Below are 16,152 nucleotides of genomic sequence, written 5' to 3'. Positions count from 1 at the left end.
AAAGCCCCCAAAGATCAGGGCTGGACAGTGCATCCTAGGAGCTAGAGGAGGCCACCGCTGCCAACTAGCCTCGGAAATCTAGTCCAATACCTCTGGGGTTTAAAACAAACACACACAAAAGCGACTTTTCAGACAAACCGTCCAAAGCTCTTCAACCAGGGGCGTACATATGCCCCTTTGCAGACTGGATCGACAGCTGAAATGTCTTCGGTGGACCAAGCATGTCACTCGGTCCCAGATTGCCTCTACCTAAGATGGAACGTGCAAAGCCTGGGCCTTGTGACAAAGGGGTGTGGAGGGGGACGCAGGACAGACGCATGTGCAGAGATGCCTGCTCACTCAGAGCTTGAAGCCGGGTGGAGATGTGTGTGAAGTTGTACCAGGACCCCTCCTTCCCAGCTCACCGACTTCACCTTCTTTACGGAAGGCTCCGCACTGCCTGGACACTCACTCTTGGCCTCTTCCGGGAGGAGCTTGGCTGGAGTTCCTTGGGCAGAGTTTTGTTTTATTTCCTGCTCCTGGGCGTACAATGCCATAGTAGGGCCTGAAGCCAGAGGCGGGCAGAGGACCGGGCAGAGGAATGCAGATGTAGCCGCCCCAGCCCCATTCGCCCTGACTCATCCACCACAGGCAACAGGCTTGACGGTAACCCAGGGAGAGTCCTTTTTCTTTCTGCCACTTGGATCTTCAGGGCCCTTGGAAGGGAACCGTTGGCGTCAGGAACATCGTGAGTAGAAGGCGCAGCCAGCTCCCAGACACCGGGTTTCTGATCCTCAGTTCCTCCTGCTCTTTCTAGGACGTGTCTCCGAGCGGTGAGAGGAGCCGAGCTCGGGTCAGCGGCCGGCGTCTTCACCCCCTTTTGCCGCCCTTATCGGTACCTGCTGGCTGCCAGGAGGTTATGTAACGGCTTCTATTTGTGGAAGACTCAGCAGTGTGCACAGCATTTCCCCATATATTATTTCAGCGTGCTGGCAGATGCTGAGCAAATCTGGCTGCCGGGAGAAGTTCCCTGGCAGCCCGGCCCTCTGGGATTCCGAGACAGGGTATTAATTCAGTGTGGACGGTGTCAGGCTTCCCAGGAAAAACACAAGGCTTCCTTTGGTGGCAGCAGTTTTCAGGTGGGGGGAAAGGGGAGGAGGGGCAGCTTCATTGGGTGGTGGTTTTTGTTGGGGCACTTACACAGCTGTCTGGGCCTCCTGAAGCACCTCGAAGCGGTGTTTCTGAAGCGGCTGGTGCCCGAGGGTGGGCGCCCCGCGTTTGCCGGACATGATGGCAAGCGCACTCACAGTCGGGCACTGCAGTCTGGAGCGGGAAGGGCGGGCGACCAGGGGTCTGGAGGCTTGGGACAGCGTGTCTGCCATCCCGCAGGACACAATGCCCCCTTCGGTAGCTTTGTAAATTCTCCCCGGCCATAGTGACTTCGGGTGGGAAGGGGTTCACCCGACCCTGCTGGATTCTGAATTGGTTGCTCAGACAGCCTACACCGGGGAGCTGATTCTACCCCGTGGAAGCTTCCCAGGGGGAGGCTGGAGGGGACCGTGGTTCCTGGCCTAGAGGACCACAGATTTGACAACTGGAGAGGGTCTCTGGGACCACCTAGCCCCACCCCTTCATTTTATGAGGAGGGAAACAAGAGGAGCCAAGGGCACACAAAACCCAACTGACAGCCATCGAGTGGCTCTTGGGCTTCCGAGCCCGTAACTCTATATGGGAGTAGAAAGCCCAGTCTTTCCTCCGAAGAGTCGCTGGTGGTTTTGAACTGCTGACCTTATGCGTAGGCCACCAGAGCTGAATGCACACACTCTGCACAGTCTGAGCAGGAGGCCCTTCCCACTGGGCTGGGTTGTCTGTTCTAGAAAACCCCCAAAGCAGCCATGTGCTGCTCTGTACTTCAAAGGAACTGGCGTTACGGAGGGGTCACGCTCACTGCCTGTCATGCTCTCGGGGTGGACACGAGACCTTGATTCGCCGGCAGCGGCAGCAGCTTCTGAATGTATTGCCTCATGATGCCTTGCGTCTGTGAGCACGAACATTGTTCAAGCCAAGAACGGCAGTTGACTGACGTTTGTTCAATATGCAACTTGTAAACTGGGGTTAACCTCGTGACTCCAAACTCGGTCATGGAGTCGATTTTGACTTATAGAGCCGCCCCTGTGGGTGTCCGACACCGCGAGTCTTTTCTGGAATAGAAAACTTTGTCTTTATCTCACGGGGAGGCTGGTGGACGTGAACTGCTGACTTCGTGGTTAGCAGGCTCAGCTCATAAGCACTATGCCACCAGGGCTGTTCTAGATTGTGACTAGGGAGCCGAAACCAGTTCAGAGGAGGGAGAACCCTCCACGCTAGCGTGCCCGGTCTGAATGGCGCTGCTGTGGGCACGGGCCAGCACACTGTCTTCATCGTAACAACTCCCCTCAAACACAGCTTCCAGTCGGTCCCCGGAAGGGCACAGAGATCATTCCTTCAATCGATTAGCCAGACCGTGGTCTGGCTGACAGGTGACTTTTAGATCAATCTGTTCGAGGCTCGGTGTTCAAAAGGTGAGCTCAGAGAAATGGCCTGAGGGGGTCCCAGAAGTATGGATCACTCGAGAAGTGGACAGTGCCCCTCCTGTCATTGCAGAGCACCACGGCATCCATTGTGTTCTCACCTCATTCTCAAATTAGCAACATCAAGCAGGATGCATCAAACGCTTTGCCCATCCTGCCCACCGCCGCGGTCCTCAGGTAGCAATGAATGCCCCCGGCCCCTGGCAAAGCACCGGGTGAATTTCCCACACACAGTGACCAGTGTCACTCATGTGACAGTGTGAGACATGGGCGCAGACTGTCCGGTCGTTCTCCAGGAGGCCCTGGGTTAGCCGTCGTGCATCATACCATGATGCCACCCAACTGAAGAACCTACTGCAGCCGAGCAGGTTTTAACTCAGAGGGACCCTCCAGGAAAGAGTATAGCTGTCCGTCCGTCGGATGCCCAAGGGTGTAAATCTCTACAGCAGATGCCACGCCCTCCCCACAGCAGGGGGCCCAAACCTGCGACCCCTTAGTTAGCTTTCACTGCTTTGCCACCAGAGCACCTTGTGGTGCCACTAGGACTAACACGTGGGGAGGGGACCCAAAGCTTGGCCTGGAACAAGGAGGTTCACTGGCACATGCCAGGAGGGTTGTCACTGCCCACACATGGTTTTTCTCATCGCCCCAGAAACTTCCCTCAGCCCGGGAATTCTCGGGGGAGCTGGTCCTTGGCCAGTGCAGCCATCATGGCTACCTGTGAGCTCCCTGCCTTTGATGTCCTGCTCCCTCTGCTGGGTTCTCTCTCTCTCTCTCCTTCCTCTCTAAGTCCAGTGGCAGATCCTGGGGGCTTCGTTCACCTGGATGTGCTCAGGGACCAGAGAACCCACCTCTAAACCCCACGTTCAGCACTGCTCTCTGCATTTTTAAGACATGAGGCAAAAATCTGGCACTCTCTTTGGTCCCCCGACCCTGGATACAAGCCCAGTTAGCAAGTCCACCACTGTCACCTTGGAAGAGTGCACACTGCTGCCGCCGAGTGGCTTCTTTCAAATACTTGGTGGCTCTTTATGTGCACACCCTGATGGCCTGCCGGTTTCTCAGTGTTCTTAAGATGGGCCTGAAGATTCAACTCCCTCGATTTGAATGATATGGTGGGGTTTTCTGGGTCAAGGGAGTAGGGAACCATTTTGGCAGATCACCTCAGGCCACTGTGGGAAGAGGTTGACTAACCCGTGACCAGTCTAGAAAGCCCCGTCCTCCTCCCACTCAGCGCTGGTGGTTTTGAACTGCTGACCATACGATGCACAGCCAATATGCCAGAATCGGATTTAGTTTTTTTATCATCAGTAGAATCAATTCTCTCACCTGCCATTCACCTTCACCTTTTATCTGCTCCTTCCTTGCACATCCTCTAGGGCAGGGCGGTCACAGATGATTCGGTTCTCTCTGGGTTATGGGTTGAATTGTGCGCCTCCCTCCCCGTAAAATACATATTGTATATCCCAACCCTCACGGATAGATGGGCTAAAACCAAAGCAACGATTGTTGAGTGTGTCAGTCTGGGTAAACTAGGGAAACAGATCCACAGAAACTCATATGCATAAGAGAGAGTTTTATATCAAGGGTACATGTAAATTAAGAAAGCATCCCAACCCAGTGCTAAGCCCATAAGTCCAACATTAGGCCATATGTCTGACACAATCTACAAAGTCCTCCTCCATCTCACAAAACACATGCAATGATGCTGACTGCAGGAGGAAAGTCGAACCAGTGAGCGTGTAAGCATCTCAGTGCTGGCAGGGGTCCCCATGGGGCTGTTCCTTAGGGATGTCTCGCAGGAAGTGAGCCTTGCCAGCTGAAGCAGGAAACTGGCTAAAGCAGCTGCAGCCTGGTCCAACCATCGAGACCGAGAACTTGAAAGGCGAGGCTCACTGACCCTTCTGGTGCAAACTGACTGCGACTGCACACTGACAGGGTGGGTGGTTCAAACCCACCCAGGAACTCCCAGGGAGAAAGACTTGGTGATCTACTCCAGGAAAGGTGGTTGTTAGGTGCTGCCTAGTCCCCTAAGGCCTAGTGATCTGAAGGTGCACAACAGAACCAGACCCAGCCCAGCCTGTGCCATCCTCACCACAGGTACGTGGAGGCCACTGTTGTAGCCACTAGGCCAGTCCATCTCATGGAAGGGCCTTTCTCTTTTTCACCAACCCTCTGCTTTTGCCAAGGAAGGTGTCCTTCTCCAGGGACTGGTCTCTCCTGTATTTATTTTTACCATTTTATTGAGGACTCGCTCGTAAAGCCCTTATCCATACAAGCCATCCATCTATCCATGGTGTCAAGCACTTTTGTGGCCATCATCATTTTCAAAACATTTTCTTTCTACTTGAGCTCTTGGTATCAGCTCCTCGTTTTTCCCCTCACTCCCCACCCTCCCTCCCTCATGGACCCTTGATAACATATATATTTTTTTCATGTCTTACACTTACCGACGTCTCCCTTCACCCACTTTTCTGTTGTCTGTCCCTGTGAGGGAGTTCTATGTAAATCATTGCAATTGGTTCCCCTCTTCTCCCCTGACCTTTCCCTTATCCTCCTAGTATGGCTACTCTCATTGTTGGTCCTGAGGGATTTATCTGTCCTGGATTCCCTGTGTTTCCAACTCTTATCTCTACCAGTACATGTTCTGGTCTAGCCAGATTTGGAAGGAAGAATTGAGGTCATGATAGTGGTGGAGGGGGGGCATTAAAGAACTAGAGGAAAGTTGTATATTTCATTGTTACTAAACTGCACCCTGATTGGCTCATCTCTTCCTTGTGACTATTCTGTAAGGGGATGTCCAATTGTCTCCATCCCACATTCCCCTCATTCACATTGATATGATTTTTTGTTCTGGGTCTTTGATGTCTGATACCTGATCCTATCAATACCTCATGATCACATAGGCTGGTGTGCTTCTTCCATGTGGACGTTGTTGCTTCTCAACTAGATGGCCGCTTGTTTATCTTTAAGCCCTCAGACATTGTATCTTTTGATAGCCGGGCACCACCAGCTTTCTTCACCACATTTGCTTATGCACCCATTTTGTCTTTACTGATCCTGTTGGGAAGGGAAGCATCATGGAATGCCAGGTTATTAGGTTATTAGAACAAAGTGTTCTTACATTGAGGGAGTACTTGAGTAGAGACCCAATATCCGTCTGCTACCTTAATACTTAACATATAAATATATGTACATAGATATATTTCCCTATTCTTATATATCACTATATATACATAACTAGATGCCTGTATTTAGACCTCTATAAATGTCCTTTGCCTCCTAGTTCTTTCCTCTATTTCCTTTTACTTTCCTCTTGTCCCACGATCATGCACAGCCTTCATTTGGGTTTCAGTAATTCCTCTTGGCTACATTGCCCTTGATCAAGGACCACCAGGCATCCTATGCCATCCTCGCAATCAATTTTAGATCACTTGTTGTTCCTGTGTCCGAGTTGGTTGACATCCCTTCTTTTCCCCCCTCCCCCTCCCCATATCCCCTGGAACAGTCAGTCCCACTGTGTTCTCCTGCAGATTATTTATCCCACCTATCTTTTTTAAAAAAACATTTTATTAGAGACTCATACAACTCTTATCACAATCCATACATACATTGTGTAAAGCACATCTGTACATTCTTTACCCTCATCATTTTCAAAGCATTTGCTTTCCACTTAAGCCCTTTGCACCGGGTCCTCTTTTTTTTCTCCCCTCCCTCCCCACTCCCCCCTCCCTCATGAGCCTTTGCTAATTTATAAATCATTATTTTGTCATATCTTGCCCTGTCCAACGTCTCCCTTCACCCACTTTTCTGTTGTCCGTCCCCCAGGGAGGAGGTCACATGTAGATCCTTGTAATTGGTTCCCTCTTTCCAACCCACTCACCCTCTACCCTCCCAGTATCGCCCCTCACACCCCTGGTCCTGAAGGTATCATCCACCCTGGACTCCCTGTGCCTCCAGCTCCCATCTATACCAGTATACATCCTCTGCTCTATCCAGACTTGCAAGGTAGAATTCGGATCATGATAGTTGGGGGTGAGGAAGCATTTAGGAACTGGAGGAAAGCTGTATTCTTCATCGGTGCTACATCGCACCCTGACTCATTTCCTCCCCTAGACCCCTCTGCAAGGGGATCTGCAGTGTATCCCACCTATCCTATCTAGATAGCCATGCAGAGACAATAATAAGCACAAAAACAAGACAGAGCAAAACAAAGCAACAACCCCCCTCCAAAAAAAACAACCCCATAACAAATCAACGACATAAATATAAAACCTATAAATAATTCCAGGTCTGTTTGTTGACTTTTAGGAGTGTTTTTTTGGTAAAGTCTGATGGGGTGCCATGCCCTGGCCCCAAAGTCTATTTTTGGTATTCCTCAGGGACTTCATTGCTTTACTCCCCTTGCTGCCCTATTGCACACCCTTAGCGTTTGGCCCTGGTGTAGTGGGGTCAGATTGGGCACAATTACCTCACTGTGTCTCCAGTATTGTCTCCATGGTGTGTCTGGTGGCGGGACCGGCCCTATGGTCCTCTCTGTGCATTGGCTGCTCTGAGCAGGAATATTGTCCTCAGGGCTTGGTGGGCCAGGATGTGTTCCACTCCCTCTCCTTCCCTCTTCATTTGCTCCCGTGTGCTCTGATCAGACAAGCCTCTCCCTGAGCTATTGCTTCAGTGCTGTCCTCTGAAGTGAATTCTTCTTGGGGGGGCGGGGGGGGGCGGGATGGCGGGGGAGGCTGGTCTCTCTTGTTAACAGATCCAAAGGTTAAGAGATTAAGTCTTACGCTTCCAAGGAACATTCTGGGTTTCAGCAATGGCTGATTTGTTTGTTCTTTGCCCACACTGTAATTTAAACACATCGATTCTTCTGCAGTCTTCTTATTCGTTCATTGTTCAACTTTCACATGCGGGTGAGGTGATTGAAAATACCATGATGTGGGTCAGGCACACCTTAGTCCTCAGTGACATCCTTGGTCTTCAACACTTTGAAGATTTGCCCAATGTAGCACATCTTTTGATTTCTTCACTGATGCTTCCAAGCAAAACTAAATCCTGGACAACTTTAATCTTCTCTCCATTTATCATGATGTCATCTATTGGTCCAGGAGCCCTGAGGGCATAGGGGTCAGTCACTAGGTTGCTGGTAGTTGGAATCATACCAACTTATTCCTCTGGAGAAAGACTAGGCTTTTTACGTCCGTTATAGCATTACAGTCTTGGAAATCACTGGGCAGTTCTACCCTGTAGGGTCACCGTGAATTGGAGAGGACTCAATAGTAGTGAGAATTTTGGGTTTTTTTTTTGTTGTTGTTATTGGTCCAGTTGTGAGGATTTTGGTTTTCTTTACACTGAGTTGCAACCCATAACAAAGGCTATAGTCTTGACGTTCATCAACAAGTGCTTCAAATCTTCCTGCTTTCAGTTGTGCATCAGTACGGTGAGAGGATACAACCCTGATACATACCTTGCTTGAGTTTAAACCATAGTTTCTTTTCTCTGCTTGACTGCCTGCCTCCCAAGGAGCTAAGGACACGTTCTGCATGAGCACAGTGAAGTGTCCGGGAATTCCCATTCTTCTCAAAGTTACCCATGATTTGTTAGGATCTGCACCTTTGCAGAGTCAATAAAACACAAGAGAATCCTAAGGGGCAATTCTACTGTCACATGAGGTCACTATAAATTAAAAATCCACCTAATGGCACCAAACAAGATCCTATATGTGGATATAATCGCATTTGGGACCAGCTGTGTCTTTGTTATGTTAATTAGGTCATTCCAGCTTTGGGTGTGTCTTACACCCATCACGGTTGAGATACAGAAGGCAAGGTTTGGACAAGCAAAGACAAATTGAAGATTGATGTCCCAGGGCGATCACCCAGAAACCCAGGAATAGAAACTGAAAAGAGACAGTGCCAACAGAGAGAGAAAGCCTGGCCCTAGAGCTGGTACCCTGAACTTGGACTTCTAGCCTTTTAACTGCAAGGAAAGAAATTTATTTTCCCTAAAGCCACTTGCTGGTGGTATTTCTGAAACAGCAGTACTAAGAAGCAAAGATTCTCTTTTCCAGCGACCTCCCACACTCTTAAACGCCTTTATCCCCCCAGCCAATCACCACAGAGAGCAGGCGCTCCAGGAGTGGAACTTTGGTGTTATTGTTTGTTGCAAGGAAACAATGGGGATTGCTATCTCCTAAGGGGGTGTTAGAAAGAATTTACAGAATTTGGCTCACATTAGATAATTTTAAGGAGCCCTGGTAGTGTGGTTATGAGTTGGGCTGGGATCTATAAGGTCTGCAGTTCAGAACCACCAGCAGCTCCTCAGGACAAAGACAGAGCTTTCTAGTTCGATAGAGTTAGTCTCAGAAAGTCCCAGGGGCAGGGCTACTCTGTCCTAGAGTCACTTGGAATTCCCATTGACTCAATGGCAGTGAGTTTGGTTTTTGAGTTTAGAAGATCTGGGAATAGATTTAAGGAATCAAAAGTCCCAGAATGGTACACACGGTTCACCTGTAAAAGGTTAACCTGCACAAAGTTGTTGGTTCACGTCTACCAGATACCTCAGGAGAAAAACCTGGCCACTTAAAAGAAAAAGTAAGTCACTGACAAAGCCATGGGGCACCATACCACTACAACCTTCACGGGGTAGCCACCAGGCAGAATCGACCGACAGAGACTGGTTGGTTTACTCTGAGAGGTTGCCTTGAAGTAGAAAGGCTGTAGGATTCGAACTGTTGACCTTGCAGTTTGCAGCAAAGCATGTAACCCACAAGGCCATCAGGGCTCCTATGGGAATCTTAACAAGCCTTATCCCTAAGATGAGCCCAGGTGGTGTAATGGTTCCTGTTAGACCAGGAATCAAGGGAAAGCGGACCCAGAGTGTGGGTTTCAATGAATAGGCTTTATTAGAGTGAACGACGTGCCCTGTGTTTAGATTGGAACGAGAGTAAAGGGGGTGGGGTGAGGGGAGATTGGAAGGCAGAGGAAAGAGACTAGCCGAAAGTGAGAAAGGGAAAGCTAGAGAGAGGAAGGGACAGAGGGATGGACGTGTGGCCACACGAAAAGATGAACAAAGGAATCCCACGTGCAATAAACCTTTGGGACAAATAAATGATCGTGTCTAAAAGGAGACTGCGCTTCTCCTCCTGCGCTGGCTGTGGTACCAGCAGAATGGTGCAGAGGGGGGAAGGTTTCTATGAGACATCTTGAGAAGGTGAGGAGTCACATTAAATTAGGTGGGGGGATGGAGAAGGAGTTAGAGACGCTGCCTATGGCTGAGAACAGTGGGCCCTTTAGTTACAGGTTGGGCTGCTAACCACCAGCTGTTCTGCGGGAGTCTTTCATGCCCAGTCAAGAGTTAGTCTTAGACATGCACAAGAGGCAGTGTTCTGTAAAGTCGCTATGAGTCAGCTTCTCCTTGGAGGCAGTGAGTTTTTAAAAAGATTTTATATAAAGTGGGAGGTGCCCTGGTGGGATAGTGGGATATGCCCGATACCAACAGCAAGGCCAGCCGTTTGAAACCACAGGATAACGATGAGGCTTTCCGCTCAGCAAAGAGTTACACAGCCTTGGAAACCTGGCAGTTCTACTCCATCCGGTCATTACGCGTCAGGATGGACTCAGGCAGTGAATTTGGGTTGGATAAAGCTCAACTGCAGGCATTCATCGTCGTCAAAGCGAGGGACAGGTTTGATCACTTGCAGAGCTTAGCTAACAGCTCGCCTTTCTGTCTGTGTTCAGACATGAACGATCGTGTTCCTAACTCATGGGTAGAGCGCGGTGTGATGTAGATGGTACGTGGCACTGTATTTCAACAGACCGAGGCTGGCTGACAGGACCGGGCACGTTGTCCGTTGTCCGTTGCCCGCGGCTGCTTTTCTCCTAAAAACAAAACAAAAAGCCAGTCCTAACTTGGCTCAAGCTGTTGCAGCCCCCCTTTCTCACCCCTAGCCAAACCCGGGCCAGGTGGGCCGACCACCCTCACCTGCCTTCGCTTTTGGCTAAAGTCGAACGTGGGGGATCCCAAAGCACTAGACTGGTCCCAGGCAGACACACAGCACGTTTCCGACACTCTCGGCTCCAACCGCTCGCTAAAGAGAGGCTCGGAGTCCACGGAGCCGGGGACGTCCTCGACGCCAAGCACGCGGCTCGCAAACGTAAAGGCGCCCCGCTTCCACAGCAGCCACACGGCTAACTTTCCCTCAGATCGTCTCCGCCCCGCCCCCAGCGACACGCTGTACGGAGCAGCCAATCCCAACGCGGGTGCACACTTCTCCACCAATAAGAAACCCGCGAAGGCGGGCCCCGACGCCTTGATTGGCCTCTGACCTGCCCGCCAACGCAAGGCAACGTCACGTCCTCAGAGGCTTCGCACGCAGCCGCTCGGCTCTGGCGGCCATCTTTACTCCTGGCAAGTCAGCCGACCTGGCTTCGCTCGACGCCGTCCCGAGAGGCGGCATCCCGGGGGGAAGGTGGCATTCTCTGCCCAGTTCAGAAAGCCACACTCACGGCCGCGAGTCGGCGCCGACGCACAGAGACCCCCATGGGGCAGAGTAGCATCGCCCCGTAGGGTTTCCGAGGTGGTACGCCTTGACGCCCGACGCGAACCCACAAAGCTACCGGGGACCCCTCCGCTCCCTCCGGGGCGCCGGCCCACCGCTCCATTCCGGCCCTGCCCGCTTCCTGGAAGGGGCGGGGCCAGCAGGAGACGCTTCCAAAGCCGTGGGAGCGCTTGGCGGGAAGTCGGCTACCTGTGGCCCACCTGTCTTCCGGGACCCCGTCTTGTTTCTCCCCAGGGCCCACTCAGTCTTCGTGCCATGATTTCGGCGTAAGGTCCGGTGGGGACCCCTTTCTCCCGGAAGACGCGATGGCTCCAAGGAAACGCCCAGACACCCCGAAGACCCCAGAAGTGGCCGTGCGCCGCCGGGGCAAGCGGAGCCGAAGCCCTCCGGAGCTGGAGCCGGAGAACAAGCAGTTGTCGGTGAAGAGCGCCGGTACGTCTGTCTGCCGGCCGCCCCCTGTGCCCGCCGGCCGGGGTTGGGACGCCCCGGGTGGTGCGTTGTGCTCGCCTGTTCTTTGACGTCTGCCCGTCCTGAGACCCGAGAGCCCGGGCATAACTCCCCGCAGGTGAAGAGAGGAAGGGGCAGAGCGCCGATATCACAGACAAGGGCATTTTTCAAGTTCCTGGTTTTGTGCTGGGAACGGCTGCAGAGCATCCCGCCTTGCCCGGCTGGTGTGCGGAAGTTGGGGAGTCGAGGTGGTTAGCTGCCTGTTCTGGCTTTGGGCTGTGAGCCCTCCAGTCTCTCCTTCCTTAGAAATCGCATTCCCGGAGGCTTTGGTGGGGCTATAAGGAGGGTGGGGAGTGGACTCAGAGACTGAAAGGGGGGGCTGGGGAGGTTCATTGAGGCAGGTGTTGTTTTTTTGGTTTCTGGAAAGAAAGAATTAGGATTGGGGAGCCTGGATCTTGGCTATAAATCAGAACCTTAAGTGCAGTTTTGGTTCTACAAACCAAAGTCGCTGCCCCAATTCTGACTCATTAGGACGCCCCCCTCAGGACAGTGCAGAACTGCTCCTGTTGGGTTTCTGAGGCTGGAAATCTGGAAACAACCTCATCTGTCTCCCTGCAGGGTTCAAACTGCCGACCTGGTGTGTAGCAGCTCAGCACATTACCCCTGTGCCACCAGGCTTATTGCTCATTCTCAGTGGCCCCGCTTCCCCGGAGCAAGCTCAGTTCCCTTTGCTCTAATCCAGACCTCCCCATAGAGAGTGACAGTCTCATTACTGGGCCTCGACTGCACACTGGATACCATCCAGTCCTGACAGCGCCGCACACTCGGGGCAGCCAGTGGGCAGGTGGAAAGAACAGCTTTGCTTCCCTGGAGGAGAAAACCATCCTTACCTCAGCTCCCAGGGCCTCCAGGCCCCCAGCTCTCCCAAGGAGACTTGGTGAAGGGGGACCCATGGCAGAAAACCAGGGCTGTAGATCCCGCCCACTCCCCACCCCACAGCCATAGGGCATCTGGCAGTAAGACTAGCATACATTGACCTCCTGTGCTCTGCATGAGGGTGGGAGGTTCTTCCCTCTGCTCCCGCCCCATTGCATGGGGGAGGGCATAAAGAATCATTTATATGCCCCCCCGCAAAATGACAGTCTCGGAAACCCACAGGGCCAGTTCTATAGGTTCTATAGGGTCCTGTCCTACATGGTCACCATGAATTGGCATTGACTGATGGCAGTGAGTTTTCTTTTTTCCAGGAGCAGTGTCTGGGGATGGGATTTGGGGGTCCGGCCGGCCTTCTCTACATGATTTAATAGAGGATTTAAAGATACTTCTTTTCCTAAACAGTCATTTGGACTAGGTCTTAGTCTTCTTTCTGGACTCGCACAGAGGGATCTTTCCTGAGCGAGATCAGAGAGGGAAATAGGCGCCTGTTGTGTTTTGACAGACCCCAATGGAAGGTCGGACTCAGGCTGTTTGGGAGCAGGAGCGGCCAACCCACAGGCCCAATTCTCCCACTGCAGCATTGTCAGAGCCCTCCACGGGCAGAAGCTGGGCAAAGCTGCCCGCCCAACGCTGCAGCAGGTGAGGGAGGCGCTGCCTGGCTGACATGCTCAAGGGCTTGCCTGCCGCCTCTTTACTGGTGGCAGAATTGGATAATGGGTCGCTTTGGCAGGTTGTCAGAAGGCTCGCATCACCTCTGCCTTGGTGAATGGCCCTTCGGGCACACAACCGGGTTGAAGTTTTAAGTTATCAAGATCCCAGCCGAATGCGCTCTGCTGCCTGGCTTTCCAAGATTCACTTGCATGTCTCACAGATAGTGGGGGATGATGGTGGGGGTGGGGGTGGGAATGGAAGTGTTGGTGTGAAGACTTGGAGTGGGGCTGATCACCCTTGACGTCATTCATCTCTTCCTGTGCCAGAGCCTCCAGCGGTTCTTCGTAGACTCTCTGCCTTCGTACCGGATATTCCAAAAGGCCAGTCCCTTTGACAGGAGGGCCACCTCCATGGGCTGGCACCCCACGCACCCCAGCACCCTGGCTGTGGGCTCCAAAGGGGGCGATATCTTGCTCTGGAACTTCAGCTCCACGGACACACCCACGTTCATTAAAGGGGTGAGCTAATGCCCTGTACCCGACAGGGAGTGGTAAGGACATGTTTGATGAAGGTACGAAAAGTCACCCGGGGGCATTTAAAACACATGCATGGTGATAAGACTCAAGTATTTCTTAAACGGCTGCCCTGAAGACACAAGAAGGTATACCATGTTGAGCACCCTGAAGGAAGTCACCACTTGGAATAGAATCACAACCACCTCTGGTCTGCTTGGCTGTAGCTTGTACTTCTCTTTCCTCACTGCCCTGGGCTTTACCCAGACCCCTCAGGGCTAGGCCTCTGCATTCGCTGTTCCTTTTCTTGGGGTCGGAGTCCTGGTGGCCGAGTGGGCCACGTGTGGGGCTGGTAACCCACAGGTTCATCAAGTGAGAAACTACCAGCCGCTCTGAGTTCGTCTCCTCTGTCCTGTCAGGTGGCTGTGCATTGGAATCAACTTGATGGCTGGTGAGTTTGGGCTTTGTCTGGAATGCTCCTTACCATGACCTTTTCCTGGCTGGCTCCCTGTTAGTATTTAAGATCCTCTTCAGAGAAGCTTCTACTGACCACCCTGCCCAAAGGATCACCCTCCACCCACCTCCAGTCACTTCCTACCATATTATCCTCTTATCCTATTCTCCCCTCCTCCCACACGCGTCAACATTTGCAATGTTTGGTGTGTTTGTTTATGTGTATGCCCATGCCTGGGAAACTGCGCACCATGGTGGTGATGGCAGGGCAGCTTCTCTTTCTGGTTCAGCAGTATCCCCAGTGCCCAGAACAGCGCTTGGCCTAGAGTAGTCGTTTTGTATTTGCTGAACAAATGAAGGACTTGAAGCACCACTGGGCGGATGAGGTGTGGTGTATGTGAGAGCTGACAGGATAGCTACTGAAGGCTGCCGAAGGTCAGAGGAGCAAGAGCCCCCTGTGGCTCAGAGTTGACCTCAGGGCGGAGGGAGCATGAAGACGGACAACACTGAGATGCAGGGCAAGAAAAGGAGAAAAGGGAGAGAGAGAGAGAGAGAGAGAGAGAGGGAGAGGGAGAGGGAGAGGGAGAGGGAGAGGGAGAGGGAGAGGGAGAGGGAGAGGGAGAGGGAGAGGGAGAGGGAGAGGGAGAGGGAGAGGGAGAGGGAGAGGGAGAGGGAGAGGGAGAGGGAGAGGGAGAGGGAGAGGGAGAGGGAGAGGGAGAGGGAGAGGGAGAGGGAGAGGGAGAGGGAGAGGGAGAGGGAGAGGGAGAGGGAGAGGGAGAGGGAGAGGGAGAGGGAGAGGGAGAGAGAGAGAGAGAGAGAGAGAGAGAGAGAGTTAAGGTTTGGTGTGGAGGCTTTTTAGAGATGTCTCAGATGTGTTAGTGTGAAGCATCAATGGCTCAGGGTGCTGGTACCTCCCTCCTCCCCCTGAGAGACAACCTGCCTGGTGGCTGGCAGATGTCAGAGGGCTCCCCTGTGAGAAAAAAAAAAGGTAGAACTTTGGACTTGGAGCAGGGGCCACAAAAGCACATGCCAGCAGGAGCCGCAGTGATCTCCAGGGGTGCACTGGAGAGGGAGGTCCTTCCAGGGTGTGGTGTCGAACGCTTACTAGTTGGGGGGGTGGTGTTGCAAGTGTGGAAGGAGGAAGCATTTTGCTCAGGAAGCACGGGTTCTTTCTATGGTGATGGGAAAGTGTGACGGTAGCTATGGGTGAAGATGGCAGCTTAGCACTGACGGCGTTTTGAAAAACCCCTCGCTATCGAGTCAGTGACCCACTGAGAGTGACCCACTAGGGTTTCCAAGACGGCAAGCTTTCTCTTTTCAGCTGGGAGTCTTACAGCATAACAATCCCAAGTTCAATTAGATGCGCAACTCAGCTGCTGAGTTGGAGCTCGGCCATTACAACAGGTCATACTCCACTTAGAGCAAGCGTACCTCCACAATCGCTGCCACCTTCAGTTTCAAAACATGTCTTTCTTCTTGAACTCCTTGATACCAGCTCCCCTTTATCCCCTCTCCCCCACCCTACGCCCCAAGAGCCCTTCTTATCATATATTATTAGTATGCTTTTCTGCCTTACCGAGACGGTAATCGTCATGGACGCAGATCGCTTCCATATACCCAGAGAGCCCATGTATGGGAGCAGCTGCTCTTCTCCCCAAGAGCAGCTGGTGCGTTCCAGTGTGTCACCAGGGCTCCTCAACTATACATGTGCAAAATCGGAATTGGCAAATGCTATCCTGTCTTCATGACCCCCAAAAAAGCATGTAACCACAGTGGTCTCAGGTGAGAAATCCTGACTTGCATGTTATTGTGACTGAGGTGAAGGGTTACAGAGGAGATCCTGAATTCCGCTCTCTCCAGTCTGTGCACGTTCTTTTCCGACTCATCCCTTTGGGTCCCCTGATGGGCTCTCAGCCCACTTCCTCTGCAGGTTTCCTGTTTCCACACCCGCTCCTTTCCACCCGGGGTCCATTTGTAAACACTGCCCTTTTGATCTTATAAGTGGTTGATAATTCTAACATGGAAAAGTGAATTCAGTTCCGGACCT

General features: G+C 52.2%; 1 protein-coding gene across 3 annotated transcripts in view; it reads left to right on the top strand.

Annotated features, from left to right (window-relative positions):
• Positions 1–543: 543 nt before the first annotated feature.
• DDB2 (damage specific DNA binding protein 2) overlaps positions 544–16,152 on the top strand; it is a 23,978-nt gene continuing 8,369 nt past the window's right edge. The window contains exons 1-4 of one of the 3 annotated variants that reach the window (XM_075545765.1): positions 544–727; positions 11,341–11,538; positions 12,992–13,128; positions 13,467–13,658. In XM_075545765.1, coding sequence (XP_075401880.1) covers positions 11,412–11,538; positions 12,992–13,128; positions 13,467–13,658 — 456 coding nt within the window. In that variant the 5' untranslated portion in view covers positions 544–727; positions 11,341–11,411. Of the gene's footprint in view, positions 728–10,941; positions 11,539–12,991; positions 13,129–13,466; positions 13,659–16,152 lie in introns of those variants that run through there. The other 2 variants (XR_012783924.1, XM_075545764.1) reach the window with 2 other exon arrangements.

Source organism: Tenrec ecaudatus, chromosome 4, assembly GCF_050624435.1.
Source record: "Tenrec ecaudatus isolate mTenEca1 chromosome 4, mTenEca1.hap1, whole genome shotgun sequence".
NCBI lineage: Eukaryota > Metazoa > Chordata > Mammalia > Afrosoricida > Tenrecidae > Tenrec > Tenrec ecaudatus.
Note: the sequence above shows the minus strand (reverse complement) of the source record. Positions and strands in the feature narration are given on the sequence as shown.